Raw genomic sequence first — 23,353 nt, forward strand, 5'->3', positions numbered from 1 at the left:
TTTGTGTGCAAATTTCTCCAGGAACTTCTCCCACTGTGACATTACCTTGTGTCTGACTATAACATGTAATGTTCTGGTTCTGGGTAATAGCCAGTCTGACACTGTTGGCTACTGGCCTAGAAGAACAGTCCAGTTAGTCCCTGCTTCTGATGTACCATTGTTCCAATTCTACTCTGGGGGTACTGGGATTCTAACATAGACACGTTTTGGGAGTGGGAGACAGATCCAGCATGAGGTATGGTTGGGTAGGACCCAAAGGGTTATATTTAAAAACTTAGTAGTTAGTGGGGATGTTTCAATAGGGTCTTTAAGTTTTCATACACCACTTAGATCAGGGTGTTTGTATGGTGCTGGTGTTGCTGAGCCTATTTTGATAAGTTCTGTTTTAACTTTTTGTTGTACTTATCTATTGCTGGATCTTGAACTCTCCCTCCAGCTGACATCCTTGCATGGGTGTAATATGTCCAACATGCCTGCTTTCCATATTGGTAGTGACATATTCCCGGGTCTCTGGTAATGGTTCCAGTCCAAAACATCTTTCCCCCATAGGTACATTGGGTGGCTGTGATATAACAACTCCTTGCTATATAGGTAGTATAGGCAAATCCACCAGAGTGACAGTAACAGAGGCCTGATGGCATTTGGACACAGGCTTTCCCTGTTGTGCATGAGCTGAGCATGTTGGGTGTGGCTTGGTAGATAAGCATAAGAAGGTTAGAGTGATTGCCAAAGGTAGAAGAAACATCCTGTAGTGGCCCAATATAATATAACAAACGTTATTCTCCCCCCAACTGTCCAGTCTCTAGGAGTTGTCGTATAGTGTACTATTCCTAGTAGTAAGGCCAAAAGTCCGGTGGCGATGCCTGGGGCCAGTTGGTTCTTTCACCTAATACAGTCCTTGGTGTCTCGGCCTTGGTGGGTTTCCAATGCAGGTGGAGTTTGGGTGGATTTTCTTGGTCCTGATGTGCTGTCCAGGAGTCCAGGCATTTGTCAGGCACAGCCTTTTTCACTTGAGAGTTATGGATCCAAGGTGTGATACCTGGAACTTTAATAGCAGTAGGGGTGACTAAAACAACAGTATAAGGGCCTGTCCAAGTAGGTTCTAAGGGTGACTTTTACCAGGCTTTAACCTAGACTGAGTCTCCAGGGTGGTGGGGATGGACCGAGAGTCCTGAGGCTATGGGAGTTCTTTCTAAGACAGTATGGTTGATTTGTTTTTTTTGTTTGTTTGTTTTTTTGGTTTTTTTTTGAGACAGAGTCTTGCTTTGTTGCCCAGGCTAGAGTGAGTGCCGTGGCATCAGCCTATCTCACAGCAACCTCAATCTCCTGGGCTCAAGCCTTCCTCCTGCCTCAGCCTCCCGAGTAGCTGGGACTACAGGCATGTACCACCATGCCCGGCTAATTTTTTCTATATATATTAGTTGGCCAATTAATTTCTTTCTATTTATAGTAGAGACGGGGTCTTGCTCTTGCTCAGGCGGATTTTGAACTCCTGACGTTGAGCAATCCGCCCGCCTTGGCCTCCCAGAGTGCTAGGATTACAGGCATGAGCCACCGCGCCGGGCCAGGTTGATTTGTTTTAAGGTTTTAGGCAGGAGAATAAGTTGTGTATGTAGACTTATTTCCCCTAGCTGTCTGATGTCTCCTTTGATAGTTTTAATTGTGGGTGGGAGCCTTCCAAACAGAATTTCAAAGGGTGAGTATCCTGTTGGCCCTGGGGCACACCTGATTATGAAGAGTGCTAGACTAAGTAGATCTATCCAAGGTAGTTGTGTTTTCTGACATAGCTTTGCAAGAATGGTTTTGAGGGTTCAGTTCATGTGCTCTACTTTCCCTGAACTTTGTGTTCTATAAGCAGTATGGAGTTTCCATTTGATTCCTAATATTTTAGCCAGAGATTGTGTAATTTCTACCATGAAGCCAGGCCCATTATCACTGCCAAATGACAGTGGTAGTCCATATGGAGGTATGATTTCTTTTAGGAGGATTTTCACTACCTCCCTGGCCTTCTCAGTCCATGTGGGGATAGCCTCAACCCAGCCTGAGTAAGTGCACACTATAACCAACAGGTACTTGTATCTCCTGCATGGTTTTACTTCAGTAAAGTCAATTTCTACATATTTCAAGGGGGAAGTTCCTGCATACTGGATGCCTGGGGCGGGCCTAGGTTGTGTTGTCACGTTATTCTTGGTACAGACTTGGCAGCAAGCACAGATGGTTGTAGTAAGGGATGAGAGTCTGGCAATGTAGTAATATTTGTTGAGCAAATTGGTGAGGGCTGTTTTTCCCATGTGGGACAGAGTGTGATATTGGGAAGTAATAATATATGCTAGTTTCCAAGAGATGAAGACTTGTTGTCTTATAGATGCCACCATCCTAGTTCATTCTTTGTAGCATCTTCTTGTTCTGCCCACTGGTTTTCCTCTAGTGTATAACTTGGTTTCTCTAGCCATTTCAGTGCTAGTAGGATTTGAGTGATACCTTGGGGGTTGTCTTTAGAGGGCTCTTGATGAGCTGCACTTTAGCTGTCTGATCAGCCAGTCACTGGTGGCCACTGAGTCTGTCCCTTTCTGATGCCCCCAGCAGTGAATAACTGCAATCTCCTTTGGTTCCCATATGGCTTCCAGTAATTGGAGAATTTCTTCTTTGTTTTAGATTTCTTTGCATCCCATAGTGAGTAGCCGCCTTTTCTTGTAGAGTGCTCCATGGACATGTAAGTTGGCAAAGGCATATTTTGAGTCAGTGTAAATGTTTGTCCTCTTTTCTTTTGCATGTTTTAGGACTTGGATCAGAGCCCATAGCCCTGCTCTTTGCATGGACCATCCGGTTGGCAGTGATCCTGCCATGATCACTTTCTCATGTGTAGTGACCACATAGCCCGCTCTTCGTTTCCCATCCTTGACATAGCTGCTGCCACCCATGAAAAGCACCAATTCTGGGGCCGGCAGGGGGCTGTCTTTGAAGTCTGGCCTATTGACATAAACTTCTTACATTAACTCCATGCAATCATGGTCTGGGAGTCCTGGCTCAATGGGCAGGAGGATAGCCGGGTTCTAAGTCCTTACAGTTTCAAGGGTTATCTGTGGATTTTCACACAATAGTCCCTGATATTGGACTAACCAGCTGCTGGAGAGCCACTGGTGTTCTGTGTTATCAAGGAGGTTTATAACAGGTGTGTGATCCACACATGGATCCGTTGACCCAGAGTGAGTTTGTCGGTCTCTTTAACTAAGGTTGCTGTGGCCGCCAGTGCTCAGAGGTATAAAGGCCATCTGGATGCCACTGAGTCTAACTGCTTGGATAGATATGCCAGAGGCCTTTGTCACAGACCCACAGTTTGAGTCAGGACCCCTACTGCCACACGTTCTCGCTCATGCACAAACAAACTGAAGTCCTTAGTGGAGTCTGGCAATCCTATTGCTAGAGCCTTTTGTAGGAAGGTTTTTATGTCCTTAAAGGCTTCTTCTGCCCATTTGAATTTTCTGGCCTCAGGTCCACATAGGATTTCGTAGAGTGGTTTTGCTAGTAATAAGAGTCCTGGGATCCAGATGCAGCAGAATCCTGCCATTCCCAGAAATTCTTGAAGTTGTTTCCAATTTGGGGGTCTTGGGCTGGTATAGATTGTGTGTTTCCGTTCAGGTCCTAATGCTCTCCATCCCTGGGAGATGTGGAAACCTAGGTATTTAACCTTTTCTCTACAGATTTGGGCCTTTTTCCAGGAGACCTTATATCTTCTTTCGGCGAGCAGCTGGAGTAGGGCCCAAGTGGCTTGATGGCAACTTTCCTCCGTCCAGCTTGCCAGGAGAAGATCATCTACATATCGCAGGAGAGTGCAGTCAAACTCTTCCCTTGGGTATGAGGCTAGGTCCACTGCTAGTGCCTCTCCAAATAGGGTTGATGAGTTTTTGAAGCTCTGTGACATTCATGTGCATGTGAGCTGTCTCTTCCTCCCAGTGCAGGGGTCCTCCCACTCAAAGGCAAAGAGAGGCTGACTTAATGGTGCCACACATAAGCAGAAGAATGCATCCTTTAGATCCAGGTGAATGAACCACACAGCATCTGGCGGAATGAGTCCCAAAAGAGCGTAAGGGTTGGGCACCACAGGATGGAGAGTTACTGTGGCTTCATTTATCATCCGTAAGTCCTAGACCAGCCAGTAGCTCCTATTGGGCTTTTTCACTGGGAGCAGAGGAGTATTCCAGAGAGATTGGCATTCTGTGATGATACCTTCCTGTTGGAGCCTGTTTATGTGTTTTTGGATTCCTTCCCAGGCTTCCTTTGGGATAGGATATTGTCGTTTTCTCATGGGTTGAGCTCCCGGCTTTATCTTCACTATCACAGGTGGCCACAGGTGTACCAAGCCCAGGGTGTGGTCTTCTGCCCAGACTGTTAGAAAGTCCTGTCTGAAATCAGGAGGATTGTTTTCCTCTCTGGCTTTGCTATGTAATTGCCATTCTGTCTCTCTTGGGATTGTGATTGCTATTATGAGGGATCCCAGGGCCCGGAGCAAGAGACTGGCTGAACTCTCTGGATGGTAGGTGATCTGGGCTCCTAATTTATGTAGGAGATCTTGCCCCAGTAGAGGGATCGGACAGTCCAAGAGGTATATAAATTCATGTGTCACTTTATGTCCCCCCTATCTGGCAAGTTCGGGCTTGACAGAAGTGTCGGGCAACTTGGTCCCCAGTGGCTCCTGCTATAGTTGTTTCCTGAATGGTGAACGGGGCTATCAGGGTTGTCACCACCGAGTGTTCTGCTCCAGTGTCCATCATGAAAGTCACTGGTTGGCCCCCCATATCCATAACAACCATGGGTTCCTGGGGGACAAGGCTGAAGAAACCCGGTCAACCCTATTCCGAGCCAACACTGGCAAGTCCAATGAGATCTTGAGTTTCTGGTTCCAGCTGGAAGCCTCGGGGAGAGTTCTGTCTTGGGGGCGGGGAGGGCAGTCTTCCAGTGGGGGCATTCATTTTTCCAGTGTCCAGTTTCCTTGCAATAAGCGCATTGGTCTGGTCTCAGCATCCCCCTCCTTCAATGTCTTCTTTCTGGGTGTTGGCCAGGTTTCTGGGGGTCCTTAGGATTTCTAAGTGCTGCTGCTAGGAGTGAGACCTTTTGTCTCTTTTTTTGTCACTTTCTGTCTGGGCAACCCGATCCTGATATCTATAGACCTTCTGGGCCACCTCCATCAGTTGAGTGATGTTTATTCCAGCGAAACCCTCCAACTTCCCAAATTTGTGTATGTCCAGGTAGTCCTGTGCCACAAAGGTTGCATTTACCAGTCATTGGTTTTCTGGTGCCTGGTGTCAAACGGCGTGTGGACCTGTATGCTTCACAGAGACGCTCATAGAAGTCGCTAGGCGTCTCATCTGCCTTCTGTGTAACCTGAGCAACCTTATTCATATTAGTGGGTTTTTTAGCCCCGAACACCATGTAGAAGGGATTCTCGGTGTAGGAGGGAGTATGTTGCTTCCAGTTTAGGAGGTCTGTGGTAGAAAAGGGTTGATAGTAGAGGACTGGCTGTCCGGCTGGACAGTTCCATCATCCACCACAAAGGTCTGGCCTCGGACCTCCCAGACTGGTAATTGGAGGGCCAGAGTCAGATTCTGGGCAGAACAGAGACAGTGCGCCACCAGGATGGCTCTGGCATTGGAGGTGCTGAGACAGATGGTGGTGGGGTGTCCGGGGCCATAGGTGGTGGTGGCTTTGGGGTTGAGTCAGTGGGATTATATGGTGGAGCCAGAATCAAGACATCTTCTGGAGATCCCTGGTGGACAGTTTTAACATCTGACTTCTTGGGACTTGATCCACGTCTAGCTCCTCCAGGCTTCTGGGCGAAGAGAACTCTACTCTGTCCCTTTTCTGTGCAGAACCAAACCCAGGGAGGCAGATTTTGAGCTATTTCTAGCCAAGAATCTATGTATGGGAACTGGTCTGGGTGTCCTGGAGTGTTCGTGACTGCTCTCCAAACTGCCCAGACAGTTGGGACATCAAATGTGCGGGTATCAGGCCACCTGACTCTGAAGGAGGGCCATTCAAGCTCACAGAGTGTGCAAAGGCAATTACGAGCCATCTTAACTCCATAGTCACCTGAAAATCCTTTCTTAAATTCTTTAACATGCACCTCAGGACTGTGGGCTTGGACTCTATGTCTTCCATGATGAAGTTGTGAATGGAGTCACACAAGGGTGGGGAGGTCTTTTAATTGTCTGCCTGGCTGCTCCCCTTGCAGGGATTTAGGCATGTCTTGGCTAAGGTGCACCCGTATAAGTCCTGGGCCAGGTCACCCCCCTTTGGAGAGTGGGTCACTTTTAGGCCATACAAGGCTGCCACAGATATGCAGGTGAGGACCCAGTCAAGTTCCCTAGCTGAGGGGCCGTGGAACCCTACACTTTCACACAGTCACACAAAAAAGGCTACAACATTCCCTCCCAGGGAATTCCTTCTACCTGAAGAAGGTGATCAAGCTCCTCTTCCATCCGTAGGATGGGCCTGACTGTCCACTCCAACTTCAAGAAGCTTGGAATGAGGCTGTGAGGTGGCTGTTTGGACCCCCTCCTCCTGCAATGTAACAGACATGCAGAAAGTTTGACTTTGTCCAGCTAAAGACTGAGAAAATTAGAATAGAAAATGGCCAAGCTGCTATAAGGGGAAGCCCAGGGGTGGGCAAGACCAGCATGAGCAAACTGTTCATTCTCTTCTCTCCTACAGGGCCTATGGCTAGAGTAGAGGGAACCTTGAAAAGGCAGTGTCAGTATTTTCCCAGACCAGAGATAAAATGTAGAAATGAGGGTGAGAGGTAGGGACCCCATACTCAAGAAGGTAAAAATGCTGCTGAAGCTTTGAGCCATGACTGAGGCAAACCCAGGCACTCATGGGAAGAAACCCACTGTGAGATCCATCTTCCTCAATCAGAATCCAGCTAGCAAATAAACAAATCAGTCCAGTTAGCCTATGTCCATAGGCCCATCCTCCTGACACAAACCATGCTTGCATTTGTTCCCTCTGGATGTGGAAGCCTAGAGACATACACACTAGTCTAAAGGAGCCATTTTTCCCTGCAACTTTCTCACTGAGTCTTAATTAGCCTTATTCTCTGCACCTTCATGAAGCCTCTACCACTACAAGGCAGGCCTTTCAACAACTCTGCCCAGGCCTAGCATTTCCTGGGGCCACCAGCTTAAAAAATACCAGAACGCACCCTCTGGACAGCAGAGATGAATGCAATGCATTCTTTTTCTCTTTGCTTCAACTCCCTCTTGTCCTTGTCTTTCTCTCTTCCTCTTCCCATCTCCTGTTTTCTTTCTTCTTCCCTCATCAATTCCCTTTCCCCATCCTAAGCCTTGCTAGTCTTCTGGCTCCACTTGCAGAATGGGGTCAGAACACCAGCTTAAAGAAACACAAACAAAGCAAGAAGGCACATCCTCTTGACACTCCCCCTGGCCCACCCACCTGACCACCTTCTCTGTCCCACTCAGGCTTCCTGGGATGGATGTCACCCGCCTGCTCTTGGCTACCCTGCTGGTCTTCATGTGCTTCTTCACTACCTACAGCCACCTACCACCTGAAGAGAAGCCCAGGGATGACAGGGTCCTGAGGAGCAACTCCTCCATGAACCTACTGGATTTCTCTTCTGTCTCTATTGTGGGTAAGTCACCTGGCTTGGGACCTGCCTCTGGGCTCTGACCCATGAGAAGGGGCTGCAGGATGTCAAGCCTGCTCCTTGGGCTACTATCAGTACCCACTGCCATGGTCACAGCTTCTTCTTGCTCATTCCCTGAATTAATCATGGGGGAATAGAGTGTCCCTTGACTCATTTGATTTGGAAAAGCACTGCTTTTCCAAATGTCACTAATCTAATATGCAGTTTAGCTTGTTAGAGGCTCTGGAAAAGCTTAAAGTCAAGATACTTGGTGAACTTGGTTTAACTTAGCATTTCTTAGACTGAATGAATCACAGAACTCCTATCAATAATAACAAACTTCAGGAATGAACCAGTCCTTTCATGCCAGGGTTAAGAATGACTGTTCAGGGAAAAATATGAGGGGCATTAGAGCCTGGCATTGGAGATCTTCTGGTTGACTTCACCTAATAATAACCCACATATTGTGTGTGTTACAGTAGGCACTGTGAGGTGAGTACTGTTTTTATTCATACTTCACAGTTGAGGAAATTGAGCTTAGGAAAGTTAAGTAACTAGCATAAGATCACATAGTTCTTAATCAACAGAGCCAGAATTCAAATCCAAGTGCTTAAATATAGAAACTAAGCTTAAAATTATTAACAATATTCCTTACTGCCTTGCCTTTTACTAGGAAAAGAGGATATTCCAGATATATCAGAGAAGTAAGGGCAGGGAAAGGAAGCATCAACATTCATTGATCACCTTCAATGTGCCAGACTTTTCACTTTATAAACATATCTCATTTATCCTCAAAGCAACATTATAAGGTAGGTATTACAGAACCCTTTTTGCAGATGAGAAAACTGAGTCTCAAGGAAATTAAATAGGTTACCTAAGTCCACACAGCTGTTTTGTCAGCAAAGTCAGGATTCAAATCAGGTCTGCCTGGCTCCAAAGTTCTGAGAAATGGACAAATAGGAACATAGAAAATACAGGTGCATCCATGTACATGATACTAAGTCTGTTTTCTGGGTGTCACAAAGTTCTTGCACCCAGACTGGAGACTAAAGAAGGGGAACCTGGGGTGGCTCTGAGTGGTCCAGGACCAACTAGGTCAAGGGACCAGACCCCTCACAAATGCCACAGGACTAGGGCCTCCTTGGATTTCCCATTTGCCTTCCTTCAGAGGACACTTTGCCCTCAGTCCCTGGCTCCAGATCAGCAGGCAGGCTAACAAGAACTTGCTGGCCTAAGTCTCACGGTGTGACTCATCCAGTCAACCCCTCCTCTCTGACCCCAAGACTTCCCAGGGCCCCATCTTGTCCTCCCACTTCACTGCCACTCAGGGCCCCCAGAAACATCTGGCTTTGTTCCTTCCATTTCTCTTTGAAGCTCTGAACAAGAAATTCAAAAGGATCAGCAGAAAAGAAGCAGAAAAGAAGAGATCTTCTAAGGTAGGCCTGGGAGTTCTCATTGTGGGGTTACACTGAACTTAAAAGGGAAGACCCCTCGGACTCTGGCTGGGAACTTAAATGAAAGATTTTCCAGGCCCACATTAACAAAAGAAACTGAAAGCCACCTTAAAGACTTTCTGGCCTAGATCCCCCATAGAAGTCTAGGGGGCAAAATAGCTTATCTGCTAAAAAATAGTTTCCTATACTAATTAGCCCCCTGCGTGAAATTTCACCATCACTCATTCTTTTGGGTGAATCTAGTGTTTCCCAAACCTCAGTCATTTTAGAACCACTTTTACAATTTTTGCCACATCTGAGTTTCACCTATTTATTTAATATATTTATTTAAAATTAAGACTTAAAGTCAGGCACAGTGGCTCATGCCTGTAATTCTAGCACTTTAGGAGGCCAAAGAGGGAGGATAGCTTGAGGCCAGGTGTTTGAGACCAGCCTGAGCAATATAACAAGACCCCATCTCTACAAAAAAATAATAAAATTAGCCAGGCATGGTACACACTTGTAGTCTCAGTTATTTAGGAGGCTGAGGCAGGATGATCACTTGAGTCCAGGAGTTTGAGGTTCCAGTGAGCTATGATTGCAGCATGTACTCTAGCCCAGGTGACAGAGCGAGAGCCTGTCTCAAAAAAAAAAAAAAAAAAACCCACAGAATAATAATAATAAAATTTAAAAATAAAATTAAAACTTAAAAAAAAAGAGTTGACCTTTGAACAACACAGGTTTGAACTGTGCAGGTCCACTTACATGTGGATGCTTTTTTAAAAAAATATATTGGAAAATTTTTTGGAGATCTGTGACAATTTGAAAAACTCACAGGTGAAACTTGTAGGCTAGAAATAGTGAAAAACTTAAGAAAAAAGTTAGGTATGTTATGAATACATAAAATATATGTAGATACTAGTCTATTTTATCATTTTCTACCATAAAGTATGTACAAATCTATTATAAAAACTTAAAATTTATCAATACTTACACAATTACAGACCATACAAGACTTCACTCACAGTTGAAATATAAACAAATATAAAGATGTAGTATTAGGCCGGGTGTAGTGGCTCACGCCTATAATCCTAGCATTCTGGGAGGCCAAGGCAGCAGGATTGCTTGAGCCCAGGAGTTTGGGGTTGCTGTGAGCTAGGCTGACTCCAAGGCACTCACTCTAGCCTAGGCAGCAAAGCGAGACTCTGTCTCAAAAAAAAAAAAAAAAGGCCGGGCGCTGTGGCTCACGCCTGTAATCCTAGCTCTTGGGAGGCCGAGGCGGGCGGATTGCTCAAGGTCAGGAGTTCAAAACCAGCCTGAGCAAGAGCGAGACCCCGTCTCTACTATAAATAGAAAGAAATTAATTGGCCAACTGATATATATATAAAAAATTAGCCGGGCATGGTGGCGCATGCCTGTAGTCCCAGCTACTCGGGAGGCTGAGGCAGGAGGATCGCTTGAGCCCAGGAGTTTGAGGTTGCTGTGAGCTAGGCTGACGCCATGGCACTCACTCTAGCCTGGGCAACAAAGTGAGACTCTGTCTCAAAAAAAAAAAAAAAAAAAAAAAAAAAAAAAGATGTAGTATTGGCCGGGCGTGGTGGCTCACGCCTCTAATCCTAGCACTCTGGGAGGCCAAGGCAGGCGGATTGCTCGAGGTCAGGAGTTCGAAACCAGCCTGAGCAAGAGCGAGACCCCGTCTCTACTATAAATAGAAAGAAATTAATTGGCCAACTAATATGTATAGAAAAAATTAGCCGGGCATTGTGGTGCATGCCTGTGGTCCCAGCTACTCGGGAGGCTGAGGCAGAAGGATCACTTGAGCCCAGGAGTTTGAGGTTGCTGTGAGCTAGGCTGACACCACGGCACTCACTCTAACCTGGGCAACAAAGTGAGACTCTGTCTCAAAAAAAAAAAAAAAAAAAGATGTAGTATTAAATCATAACTACATAAAATTAACTATAGTATATCTTATACTACTGTAATAATTTCATAGCCACCTCCTGTTGCCATTGCAGTGAACTCAAGTATTGCTAGTATCTTCTTAAAACACCATATAATGCAAATCATCTCCAAGTTAGTTCATCTCTCTAGCAAACTGGGTATTGCAGTAACAAGTGATTTCTCACAGTTCTTGGGTATTTTTCAAGTTTAATGCAATACTATAAAACTTGAATGATACCATGGGACTCATATGAAATGCCACTAGTGATGCTGGAAGTGCTCCCAAGAAGCAGAAAAAAGTCATGACATTACAAGAAAAAGTTAAATTGCTTGATATGTACCACAGACTGAAGTCTGTAGCTGCCATTTGAGATGGACAATTCATCTTATAAACAGATGATGTAAACTTACAGTATTGAAAATTCAGTACAGTACTATAAATGTATTTTCTCTTCCTTATGATTGTCTTTGTAACATTTTCTTTTCCCTAGCTTACTTTATTGTTAAGAACACAGTATAATAACACATATAACATATACAAAATATGTGTTAATTGACTGTTGGTTTTTTTTTTTTTTTTGAGACAGAGTCTTGCTTTGTTAGTGAGTGCCGTTGCATCAGTCTCACTCGCAGCAACCTCAATCTCCTGGGCTCAAGCGATCCTGCTGCCTCAGCCCCCCGAGTAGCTGAGACTACAGGCATGTGCCACCATGCCCGACTAATTTTTTCTCTATATATTAGTTGGCCAATTAATTTCTTTCTATTTATAGTAGAGACGGGGTCTCACTCTTGCTCAGGCTGGTTTCGAACTCCTGACCTCGAGCAATCTGCCCGCCTCAGCCTCCCAGAGTGCTAGGATTACAGGCGTGAGCCACCGAGCCTGGCCTAATTGACTATTTATATATCAGTAAGGCTTCTAGTCAGCAGTTGGCTATTCGTAGTTAAATTTGGGGGAGTCAGAAGTTATATGCAGATTTTGGACTGCTCTGGGGTCAGTTCCTCTAACCCCCACGTTGTTCAAGGGTCAACTGTATATAACTATGATAAGAAACCAGTATCACTTGCCATAAATAGAAGGTGATGATAAAAATAGGTATAAAAATAGGTAACATGAAAATAAAATATTATAAAAATAGGTAACGTGAAAATAAAACATTGTTGGTGAATTCTGGCTGGATGGTATTAGCTTGCCAAAGGTTCTAAACGTGAGGCCTGATCTCTCTGTTAAAAGGCAGATTAAAAAGTGTTGGAGAGGCATTAAAGACATACTGATACAACACTGAGCCTTTCAGGTTGAAAGGGATTGAAAAAAGAATCATTTCTATGTAATTCAGGTTCATTTAATATTCATGTACCACCTAAAATAATATCACCATTAATACAGGTTCTCACACTTTGGGAAATACTGGGTTAAAGCATTGATGAAATGCACACTTTATTCCTGTTTTAGTGTGCCTCAGTTTATCAGATTAACTGTAACTAGAGCAAGGAATATTAGACTAGGTATTAGGAGGTAGCACCTAGAACTATGTGATCTTGAGAAAAGTCCCTGTTCCTCTCTAGGCTTGTTTTGCTGGCTGTAAAGTGAATAAGCAGATCAGATTATTGACAGATAAGAATATATAATTGACAAATAAATTTACATGCTAGACACTGGGAATATAGCAGTGAACAAGAAAGATATATCTCTGCTCTCAGGGAGTTTATATTCTTGTGGGGAAAAACAGGTACACAGCAAGCACATCAGTAAGTAGGTGACTAAATTCAGATGATAAAGGCTGGGAAGAAATAAAGCATGGTAATGAGAGAGAGTGAATGGAAGAGTGGTCAGGGAAGGCCTAAGGAAGCAGTGTTTAGGTAAAGACTGAAAAACTCAGTAACCTGGAGCAGCAATGTCCAATAGATATACAACATGAGCCACATATATAACTTTAAATTTTCTATAGCCACATTTTTTAAAAGTAAACAGAAACAGGTACAATTAATTTTAATATTTTATTTAACATTATATATTTTATATCCAAAATATTTACATCTCAATATGTAATTTCTTTTTAAAGTTATTGAAATATTTTACATTCTTTTTGTTAAATCTTTGCCATCTGGTGCATAGTTTACACTTACAGCACATCTCAATTCCAATGCTCAATTTTCAACAAGGTGAAACATAGTTCTAACAAAACAAAGTTGTGTTTAATGGGAAAAAAATTTTTAACACTGCTTCAGTTTTAAATTTTAAGTTTAAATTAATTAAAATTAAATAAAATTTGAAAATTCATGTCCTCAGTTCCACTAGACACATTTCAAATACCCAGTAGCCACCTATATGGGACAGCTAGCAAAGAATGTCCCCAGGAATGGGAGCAGCAAGCTCAAAGGTCCTGCAGCAGGAACTCCTTTGCTATGTTCCGTGCACAGAAGGCAGGCCATCGGCACAGCTTGGTAGAGTCAGGCTTGGGAAGTGGACAGGTGCTAAACCACAGAGGGTCTCAAGGGCCAAAAGAAAGTTTCTGTTTCAGTTTAAGCGCAAAGACAAACTACTGTGAGTGTTTAAGCTAGTGTGGGATGCGATCATAGGTCTTCATAGAGAATCTCTTTGGTGCACTGAGTGGACTGCTTACTTACATTAAGGGGGTCAGAGTGACAGAGGAGAAAAGATGGTGGTATGGCTCAGGGTAGCAGCAGTGGAAATGGAGAAGTGGGTCTCTATTGTGAAGGCAGAACTGGCAGAGAGTGCAGACAGATTGGAAGTCAGAAAACACAAGTCAAAAACTGAAACTGAGTAGGACCTCCTAGGGAGAAAAGACGGCCAGGCCAGAGCCAGGGATGGGGAGGAGGCAGAGTGGCACCTGACTGGGGGAGCAGATGGGGTGGCACCTGATTGGGGGAGCAAGCAGAGACCGGCTGGGGTCCATATGGGCACGATTCCAGCGGACAGTGGGCAGCCCGACTGGGGTGTCTGGTCCCAGGCCTTCACAGCCCAACGAGTTCCCAGGCAGAGGTGAGGACGAGGGGGCGGGTGTGGTCGGCTCGGGCAGCCTGGCGTTTCCCCCGCAGAAAGAAGCTTCGGTGAAGAAGGTGGCGCAGCCCCGGCCCCCGCCGCCCGCGCCCTGCGTGGCCACCCGCTTCAGCTGCAAGCCGCCAGCGCCAGCCTGCTGCGACCCGTGCGCCTACTGCCACTGCCGCTTCTTCCGCAGCGCCTGCTCCTGCCGCGTGCTCAACCCCTACTGCTGAGCCTGGCCGCCGCGGCGGGCGCGCAGCTTCGGGACGCCGGCGCCCCTCTGGCAGGTGACCGCTGGTCGGGGTGGCTTTCTAGGACCGGGCGCGAGCGGAGCGTCCAGGAGGCGGGACTTCAAGGAGACCTGGCTTGGGCTAAAATCGAAATAAAGTACACGTAGGCTGCTCAAAGGTGCGTGGCTGTTTCTGTAAAGGACGCGAAAGCTCGCGGTCCGAGCCCCCTCGCCGCGAAGTCCCGCGGGCTGCGCCGCGCCAGTCTCCTGGGGTCGTCCCCACCCTGCACGGGCACTACCGGCGATCCCGTCTCCGGATCTAGGCGTCGGGGACGATGTGCCCCCTACCTTTAAACCTGGGAACACCGAGGCCGCCTCCTTACTGGCAGAAAGAAGCCAGTAAGGAGCAGTCACTCAGTCTTTCGCCCTTTCCTCCAAGGAGCTCGCTCGCCCCCGAAAAAAGCCAGGAAACGTTACAGCCTGGTACACAGTCTCGCCAGGCTGTCGGGCCCGGGAGGCTTTATGGATAAAGGCGGGCAGCCAGCTGTGACTGGACATTTGCTGTGAGTCCCTCAAGCCAGAAGGCTGTGGGCTGAGGATCCTAGACCCTTAGGCGGGTCCCAAACAAGGGTTCACAGAGGTGCTGGGACCTGGGAGGAGTTTCTCCCATCCTAGGCTAAATGAACACCGACCTCTGGTCCCCAGGCGTCTTGAACTCTGATATCTTAGAGTTCAGGCTCTTAAGTAGGAAACAAGGATTCAGGGATCCTTCCTCACTCCCCACCCCAGCTCTGTCAGCCAGTAAGGAGGCAGTGGGCGCCTGGGCTCAATTGAGTAGGCAGCAATCATTGTACTGAATATTAGGAACCTGTTGCCCAAAGTGTCCCAAGCTGTTCCCAGGAATTCTATCCTTAAAGACTCTCATAGGTCTGTGAGAAACTAATGTGTAGCTTTGTATCTCTGGAAGGACCCAGGGAAGGGGAGCCCCTGGATAGTGCTTCAGAGAGTGAGGGGGCAGAGGTGGGGAGAAGGGTCTGTGAGGAAGGGGTGGATAGGTCACATGGAAATTCCCAGCACCTTTAGGGGAAGGGCTCCAAATGACATCATCTACTTGCTGTGGTTGGCTGGGGGCATCCCTGCCAGTGGGGAGAAAAGCTAAGAAATGCCACCTGTCAGTGGCCCTCAGCAGCTGGAGCTCTTCCCCTGGGAATCACTATGTCTAAGCAAGAGCAAGGGAACTGCAAACAATGGTGGTAGCAGAAGACAACAAAAAAGGCCTATGCCAAGAATGTTTCTAGAGAGAGTCTATGAGACACAAAAATGTTGAGCCGGTTACCCCAGCCCTGGTAACCACTATGTATCTCTGTGGGTAAGGACAGTGAGGGCTCAGGGTCCATCACAGGTGGGGCCACCCCTGTCCCCATCCCACTTATCCACTTGTAGTCTTCCCTTTCACATACCTTAAAACTCTCTTCTTTCCAAGGACCTTTTCCCAACTGGAGACCGAGGTTATGCCTATAAGGACAGAGCTAGTATGGAAATGATGAGGTAAACGCCTCTATCCAGCTGGACCCTGCAATGGATAGAGTGACAACCACCTGGACAGAGCACAAGAAGAGAAGCTGGGTGCTCCAGGCTAGGTTGTCAACACATTTCTGCACGCTCGACAAGTCTTTGTGTCTGTGCTTCCATTTACTTGTTTATAAAATAGGAAATAATCATTCCTGTCCTTGTTGTAAATCCAAGGTAGTGTTGTTTCTCTGTGCCTTAACACAAGAACACACACGCACATACACACCTCCCACACACAGAAAAGCTGCCAGTTGCTTGTTTTGCTATCATTTAGGCTGCAAGCACAGGAACCTTTTGTTCCTTGTACCACAACTGCTGCTGAGTAAAGGTCATTAATAATGAGACTATTGGGAACAGATTGCAGCCACTGCTCTTGTGTTTTCCAGACACTGTTCACCAACCAGGCACCATTTGGCCCTCAGTGGTGGGTGAGGCCAGGAAAGCAAAGCTTAACAATTACTACATTAGAGGCCAGGTGCGGTGGCTCAAGCCTGTAATCCTAGCACTCTGGGAGGCCGAGGCGGGTGGATTGTTTGAGCTCAGGAATTTGAGACCAGCCTGAGCAAGAGCGAGACCCCGTCTCTACTGAAAAATAGAAACACATTAGCTGGACAACTAAAAATATATAGAAAAAATTAGCCAGGCATGGTGGAGCATGCCTGTAGTCCCAGCTACTCGGGAGGCTGAGGCAGTAGGATTGCTTGAGCCCAGGAGTTCGAGGTTGCTGTGAGCTAGGCTGATGCCACGGCACTCACTCTAGCCTGGGCAACACAGTAAGATGCTGTCTCAAAAAAAAAAAAAAAAAAAAAAAGAGGCCGGGCGTGGTGGCTCACGCCTAGCACTCTGGGAAGCCGAGGTGGGCGGATGGCTGGAGGTCAGGAATTCGAAACCAGCCTGAGCAAGACCCCGTCTCTACCAAAAATAGAAAGAAATTAATCGACCAACTAAAAATATATATACAAAAAATTAGCCGAGCATGGTGGCACATACCTGTAGTCCCAGCTACTTAGGAGGCTGAGGCAGCAGGATTGCTTGAGCCCAGATTGAGGTTGCTGTGAGCTAAGCTGATGCCACGGCACTCACTCTAGCCTGAGCAACAAAGTGAGACTCTGTCTCAAAAAAAAAAAAAAAAAAGAAAGAAAAGAATTACTCCATTAGAAACCTATCAGTAACAAAGCTACTTGCCTGGCTTTGTTCAGACAACCACATAGAAGACCAACCCATTCTTTCATTCATTCAGCAAATGTGTATTGAGCACCTACTATGTGCCACTGTGAATATAGTGGGGAAGAAGTCCAAAATGGATCCTCTCCTTACAGAGCTTATGGTTCATTGGCTCTTTTTTTTTTGAGACAAAGTCTCACTCTGTTGCCCTGGCTAGAGTGCCGTGGTGCCAGCCTAGCTCACAGCAACCTCCAACTCCTAGGCTCAAGTCCTCCCTCAGCCTCCCGAGTAGCTGGGACTACAGGCATGTGCCACCATGCCCAGCTAATTTTTTCCATATATATTAGTTGGCCAATTAATTTATTTCTATTTATAGTAGAGACGGGGTCTCACTCTTGCTCAGGCTGGTTTTGAACTCCTGATCTCGAGCAATCCGCCCGCCTCGGCCTCCCAGAGGGCTAGGATTACAGGCATGAGCCACCGCACCTGGCCGGTTCATTGGCTCTTGTTAGAGGCTGGAACCACTGTTAGCATGTGGTCTAGTCCCTCAAACTCTCAGTTCTTCTATTTATTCAGATCCCTGGTCAGGTATTTACCTGCCCAAGTTCCCCTTCAGATTGAAATCCTGAGATTCCTCCACCTTTTCAAAATTCCTCCTCAAGCCTTAGGGTACTGAGGCCATGGTTCTGGACCTCTGCAAAACTCTACCTGGTCTGATGACTAGAACTGAAAACTCACATTTGTGGCTTAGAGTTATGGTTCCATCATTATGAAGATCTTGGACACCCCATTTCCAACACCATTATTCATTCTATCTCTGTCTCAATCTCTCTCTCTCTCTCTCTCTCTCTCTCTCTCACACACACACACACACACACACACACACACACAATGAACTTTGTCCTAGAAAGATTTGCTTTACCTTTGTGCCTATTGGTTCAGGATCATTTCCTCCTGTATGGCATAGCCTTAAACTTGTGCCCCAAATTATCATAGTGTGGCTTTGAACAAGTAACTTTTGATGTGACTTCTTTCCCCATTTACCATTTCCCCATTTACAAAGTGAAAAGTAAATCAGAGTATTTTGGATGCAAACAACAGAAACAGCTCTGGCTAGTTTAAGCATAAAAACAAAAAAGGTGGGGGTTGGTTTACTGGAGAGGTTTGGGGACCTCAAAGGAAAAGCTATACAACAGACCTCAGGAAAGACAAGACTCTCAGGGGTACTAGAGGAGCCAGGTTGCAGAAACCAATGGACAATGTCTTCAGGGCAAGGCCACAGGGATAAGTCAACTCCCAACCTCTTCAGTCCTTGCATTGGACCATTCAGAATTCAAATTCCCAGGGGAGAGAGTCTGAGTGACCTCATGTGATACTCAAGAAAGTGGTACCCAAACTTTGACAGTCCCACAAGTCCATTTATAATGTGGGAGGGTTCATTCTGTAAGAGAAAATTAGGGATATATTTGCTAGGGAGCAAAATGCAACTTGCCACTATGAGAGGGCTAGACTCCAGACTTACTCTGAGTATGTTTCCAACCCTGGAAATTCTGCAACATAATCCAAAGCAATAGTTTTCAAGTTTTTTATTTTACAGAGAGGTATTATTTGCTGAAATTTTAAGTAGGAACCTCATTATATAATATACATTAAAGCAGTTTTAATTAGTGTGATGTTATAATAATGTATATAAAAACTTGAAATCAGGGATTAGAGATTAACAGTTGCCCTCCAGTGTCATCCTCAGCAGTTTTTTTTTCCTCTTTTGTTTTGGTTGCACAGTACTGAGAAAGGTCTAATTTACAGAGAAGTTATTGCAAAAAAAAGCTTTAACAGCTCACCCTATGACCTCAGAACAGTCTTCTATCAAATAGAAACAGCAAGGAGTTTATTTTAGCATCTGGTCCAGGTGGTTTTCGGTGTGTTAAAATTTGTTGCATAGCATATTTTCTTTTTGTTTTTTGTTTTTTTTTAAGACATTGTCTTACACTGTTGCCCTGAGTAGAGTGCCCTCGCATCAGCCTAGCTCACAGCAACCTCAAATCCTGGGGCTCAAGCAATCCTCCTGCATCAGCCTCCTGAGTAGCAGCTAGGACTACAAGTACACACCTCCATGCTCAGCTAATTTTTCTATTTTTAGTAGAGATGGGTATCTCGCTTTTGCTCAGGCTGGCCTTGAACTCCTGACGTCAAGTGATCCTCCCACCTCAGCCTCCCAGAGTACTAGGATTACAGGTGTGAGCCACTGTGCCTGGCCTGCATAGCACATTTAAACATGTGTTTTTTATTACATGTTTTAAAAGGCTTCAATGTTTTTAAAAGTAGATATTGACACTTATGATTCCACAGAAGCAATGTACTTCAAAAACCACACCCTGATAATGTAAAGAGCTGCAGGGCCTCAGACCCCTTCTCTTGGGTTGTGACCAACAGGCCAATCTAATTGGTAATCATTAGATCTTTATTCTAAACTCCTCCATCTGTTTGAGCAACCATAGATCTAGCATTACCACCCACTATTGAGAAATTACCCCCAGTCATACAATAGGAACTTTATAAAGGAATTTAACTCCAAGGGCTAATTCCCATGTGTGAAAGGGACAGGATAAGCAAAGAAAAGAATTTAATTTGAACTGAATTAGCCAAACCATCTGTAGTAAATTTAAGATTAGTGTAGACTTACTACTTTCTTTTTCCATGTACCAAGGGTACAGGGTGTGTGTGTGTTGGGGCAGTGGGGGGGGCGGGGGGGAGTTGTAGTCAGGAAATAAGGAAGGAATGTCTTTTGTTTTATAGGTAAAATCCTTAAAAATTGCCAAATGCTTTTGTGTTCACTCTAGAAAGGAGCTTCCTACTGATACATAGAAACAGCAGCTAATGACCAGCTCTCCCAGCTGGGAGTTGTAGAGTCTGGGAGTGTTAGGGGTGGAAAGCCTAATAGGTCATCACAGCATAGGTGGAGAAAGATTTCTCATGCAGAAATTAAGATATAAAAGTAAAAGTAAAAAAAAAGTTTATTTTATCCTCTCAGAAGGATAGAGAGAAAGAGGAAGAAAGAGAAAGAGGCGGAGGAGAGAGCGGAGAGATGGTGTGGCATCCCAAAGAAAGAGAAGGGGTGCCAGCATCGAGGCCAATTAGTCACTGATTTTAGGGGGGATGAACAGAAAAAACAGGATCAACTGATGGCTGTCAGTTGATAACAAAAGCAGCAGCAGGTAGAGAACAAAAACTGCAAGGATGTCAAAGTCCAAGACTTGGTTTCCTGCCTTTCCTTGGAGAAGGGATTTTGTCACAGGAGATGCGACTCTATCCTTGAGATGTGGTTGAGGCTGTAGCTCAGTCTCCTGCTGTTTACTCAGGAACTCTGTAAAAGCAGATTCTCAAAAATCTGTTTTGAAAGAGAGATTTACACGTCTTTTCCTTCCATTGTCCATTCAGCTCTTTTCAGAAGATGTGCAAAACAGAACTGCAGGTGCCCGTTACTGAGAGAACTCATAAGATTCATCTTTTAACTGTTCCTGGGGAAATTGTGGGATTAGGTATTTTCCTGTTATTTTTGCAAGGCCGCCCCTTTCAAGTGACACCTCTGAATGGTGGTAATGATGATGATGACAATGATTATGGCTTCTTGTTGCTTGGGAAGCACAACAAATAATTTCATTCATTTGAGTCCTGAAGATTTTCACATCTTCTAGGGCTCCTCTAGAACTCCTGGACTCAATGGCTATACAGACTACCAGAGCAATAGTAAAAACAAAACTACTGGAAAATGATGATGATTTAAAAAAAAAAAAAATCCCCTCACTAGTGGAGCTCCTGGAGAGAAAGGGCTACTTCTTTTCTTGGGTCAGTACTTGTTTAAGAGGCCATGAGAGGAACAGAGAGGGAGTGGATAAAGAGGCAGGGGGTCCAAATTCCAGCACTTGCTGTTTAGCTTTGGGCAAAGTCCCCTCCCCATCTGAACCATGAAGAGATTACGTTAGTCCAAGACTCTGCCCTATATTCAAAGTCTTCGTTTTTCTACAACCTGGTGCCTTCCATGTCTTCTCCACTACAGCAGGACTCCTGAAATTGTCAGACAGCAAACCAATTCAGACGGGTTTAAGTATTAATTAAAAAAAAAAAGAACTTTTTTTTTTTTTTCTTTAGTTCATGTCACTAAAAAGTCCAGAGGGTAGATCTGGTTATTATAAAACATGTGTAGATTCAGGTGCTCACAAGTCCTCTGGAATGTGTCATTTTTCTCAATTGTGTTGGCTTCATCCTCAGCCAAGCTTCCCCACAAGGGGGCAAAGAAGCAACTCTAGGCTCACATTCCTGCCAAGTCTGGCAGCCCCATTGAAGAGATCGCCTTTTCTACAGTTTGAGGACAGGTGGGTCTCCTCTTCAGTTGCCACCTACACCTACTGTGTAATAGGCACTGGGGCAAATTCTACACTTGGTATGGACCAGTAGCATTGGCAGCACTTAGGAACTTGTTAAAATGTTATAAGGCCCTACCCCAGACCTACAGAATCAGGGCTCTAGCAGAGAAGCCTAGCAATCTGTGTTTTAGTAAGGCCTCCAGGTGGTTCTGAGGCATGCTCAACTCTAAGAACCACTGGGTTAAGGAACAGGCTTTAGGCAGATACATACAAGCCAACAGTTAGTAGGAAAAGCAGGCACAGGTCCTCATGGAGAGACACACTGAGGCAGGGCATTCTGTTGGACATGCTATGGGTGTCTGTTCCAGGGGAGGCACCCACCTGTTTCTCTCCCTTGTAATACAGGGCAAGTATGAGAGCAACCGTGAGTAGGGGTGATCAGACTATTAGGGTGCTAGGCAGTGTGCATTTAGGTACCAATGATTATGGAAGTTGTCAGATAAAGCCCCACTGCCCAGCACTTTGGGGACCTTTAGAAGTTGTAGCTCCTTTAGCCAGGGGGAGGAAGCCTGTAGTCTTGGGGGAATCTGTCCAAGCACAGCTCCCAGTGGATCCAGGCAGCCCAGAGAGTAAGTTCCTGGGGTCACTCTTGCACAACAGATTTCTAGCAAAAGTCCTAAAGTCCTGGTGTTGAGTCTGGACCAACGTAAGCCATGTGCCTGTCTTTGAGCCAATTTGGAGAAATCAATGAGGAATTGATTGAAGCTGATTAACAAATCCTGGACCACATGAGCACCCCCAGCTGTCTCCACCACCTCAAGCAGGTTTCCTAGCTTTCTTTGTCCCCTGGGGTAGTCCTGAGTAGATCTCAGGGATGAGAATCTGGATTCCTGGGGTCTCCTGAAAGCTCAAGACCCCCAAAGCAGAGCTGACCCCTATGCCTGCTGCCTCCTGTAGCTCTCACTGCCATAAACAGGCCCCATGATACCTCCAAGTCCTTGAAGCTCATTACTTCTGGAATTTAAAGGGATCCCAGCACCTATAGCCTGGCAGGGCCTCCCACCGCAGCCTGTCACATGGAGGTGGACACAGGGCTTGGAGTGCAGGAAAGAGACCCCGAGCAAGAGATCCAAACATGAAAGAGTGACTTCAATTAAGTCATAACTCTCTGGGCCTCCATTTGTTGCATTTTGCTCTATAGAACTCCAAGGTTCTCCCTAGTTCTAAGATCCTATAATTTCTCTACGGTATTTTCTAAGTATTCTAAATTCCCCGCCCTCAAAATAGCTCCCTTCCACCTGCACCGGCTGGTGTCTGACACGGTCCTTAAAGCTCTTCACACATATCATTTGAGCCTCAAGACAATCATCTGAGGCAAGTATTTCTATCCCTGCAGAGTTATAATATAGTGAGTTGACGACAGACCCAGGTCGTCTCCTTCTAAAGCTCAGTCCACTATTCCATAAAACCCCCCAGGCCTCATCCTCCCCTCTCTCTTTCCTGGAAAAAAGAAAAACCCAGCCAGAGCTAGTCCTGGATATCACCGATTCCTTCTTTCTCTGAGCTTTGATGGTGTAGCTCAGACATCAGGAATTGGCACGGGAGAGCAGGAGACATCATCTTTCATCGTGGGTACCTGGTCTGTGTCACACATGAGATAGATTAGCTGACCTGAGATCAGAGATAAGTCTGAGACCAGATGTGAAACGAGGGGGTTTTTTTTGGTTTAAAAGAAAAAACCGTTCCGGAATTGACAGGGTATCTCCAAATAGGAAAGGAAAAGGCTAACAGAAACCAGAACCCCCGGAGGACCGGAGGTGGGGGACTGCATGGGATCTCAAAGAGAACATTTTGAAAAGTATTTCCTGTGTGGGAGGAGACAGACTAGGGGGAAGGGAGCTACTTACACACAGGCAGGGGCCCCTCAGAGCAGCCACACAACTTAAGGTGTTTGACATTCCTAGCTCAGATGAACAGCAGCCTCCCTCTCGTTTCTACTGAGAAGTCATT

General features: G+C 45.7%; 1 protein-coding gene and 1 long non-coding RNA gene across 2 annotated transcripts in view; one reads left to right on the top strand and one right to left on the bottom strand.

Annotated features, from left to right (window-relative positions):
• Positions 1–14,247, top strand: part of ASIP (agouti signaling protein) — a 75,976-nt gene extending 61,729 nt beyond the window's left edge. Inside the window, exons 2-4 of the mRNA XM_076011046.1 lie at positions 7,476–7,645; positions 9,014–9,075; positions 14,071–14,247. Coding sequence (XP_075867161.1) covers positions 7,486–7,645; positions 9,014–9,075; positions 14,071–14,247 — 399 coding nt within the window. The 5' untranslated portion in view covers positions 7,476–7,485. The remainder of the gene's footprint in view (positions 1–7,475; positions 7,646–9,013; positions 9,076–14,070) is intronic.
• Positions 12,995–16,014, bottom strand: LOC142876884 (uncharacterized). The gene is made up of 2 exons (XR_012923735.1): positions 15,704–16,014; positions 12,995–14,385 (listed from the first exon to the last, which is right to left on the bottom strand). It is a non-coding gene; the product is annotated as an uncharacterized LOC142876884 (long non-coding RNA).
• Between the last annotated feature and the right edge of the window lie 7,339 nt (positions 16,015–23,353).

The sequence above is a fragment of the Microcebus murinus genome, chromosome 16 (assembly GCF_040939455.1).
Source record: "Microcebus murinus isolate Inina chromosome 16, M.murinus_Inina_mat1.0, whole genome shotgun sequence".
Taxonomy (NCBI): domain Eukaryota; kingdom Metazoa; phylum Chordata; class Mammalia; order Primates; family Cheirogaleidae; genus Microcebus; species Microcebus murinus.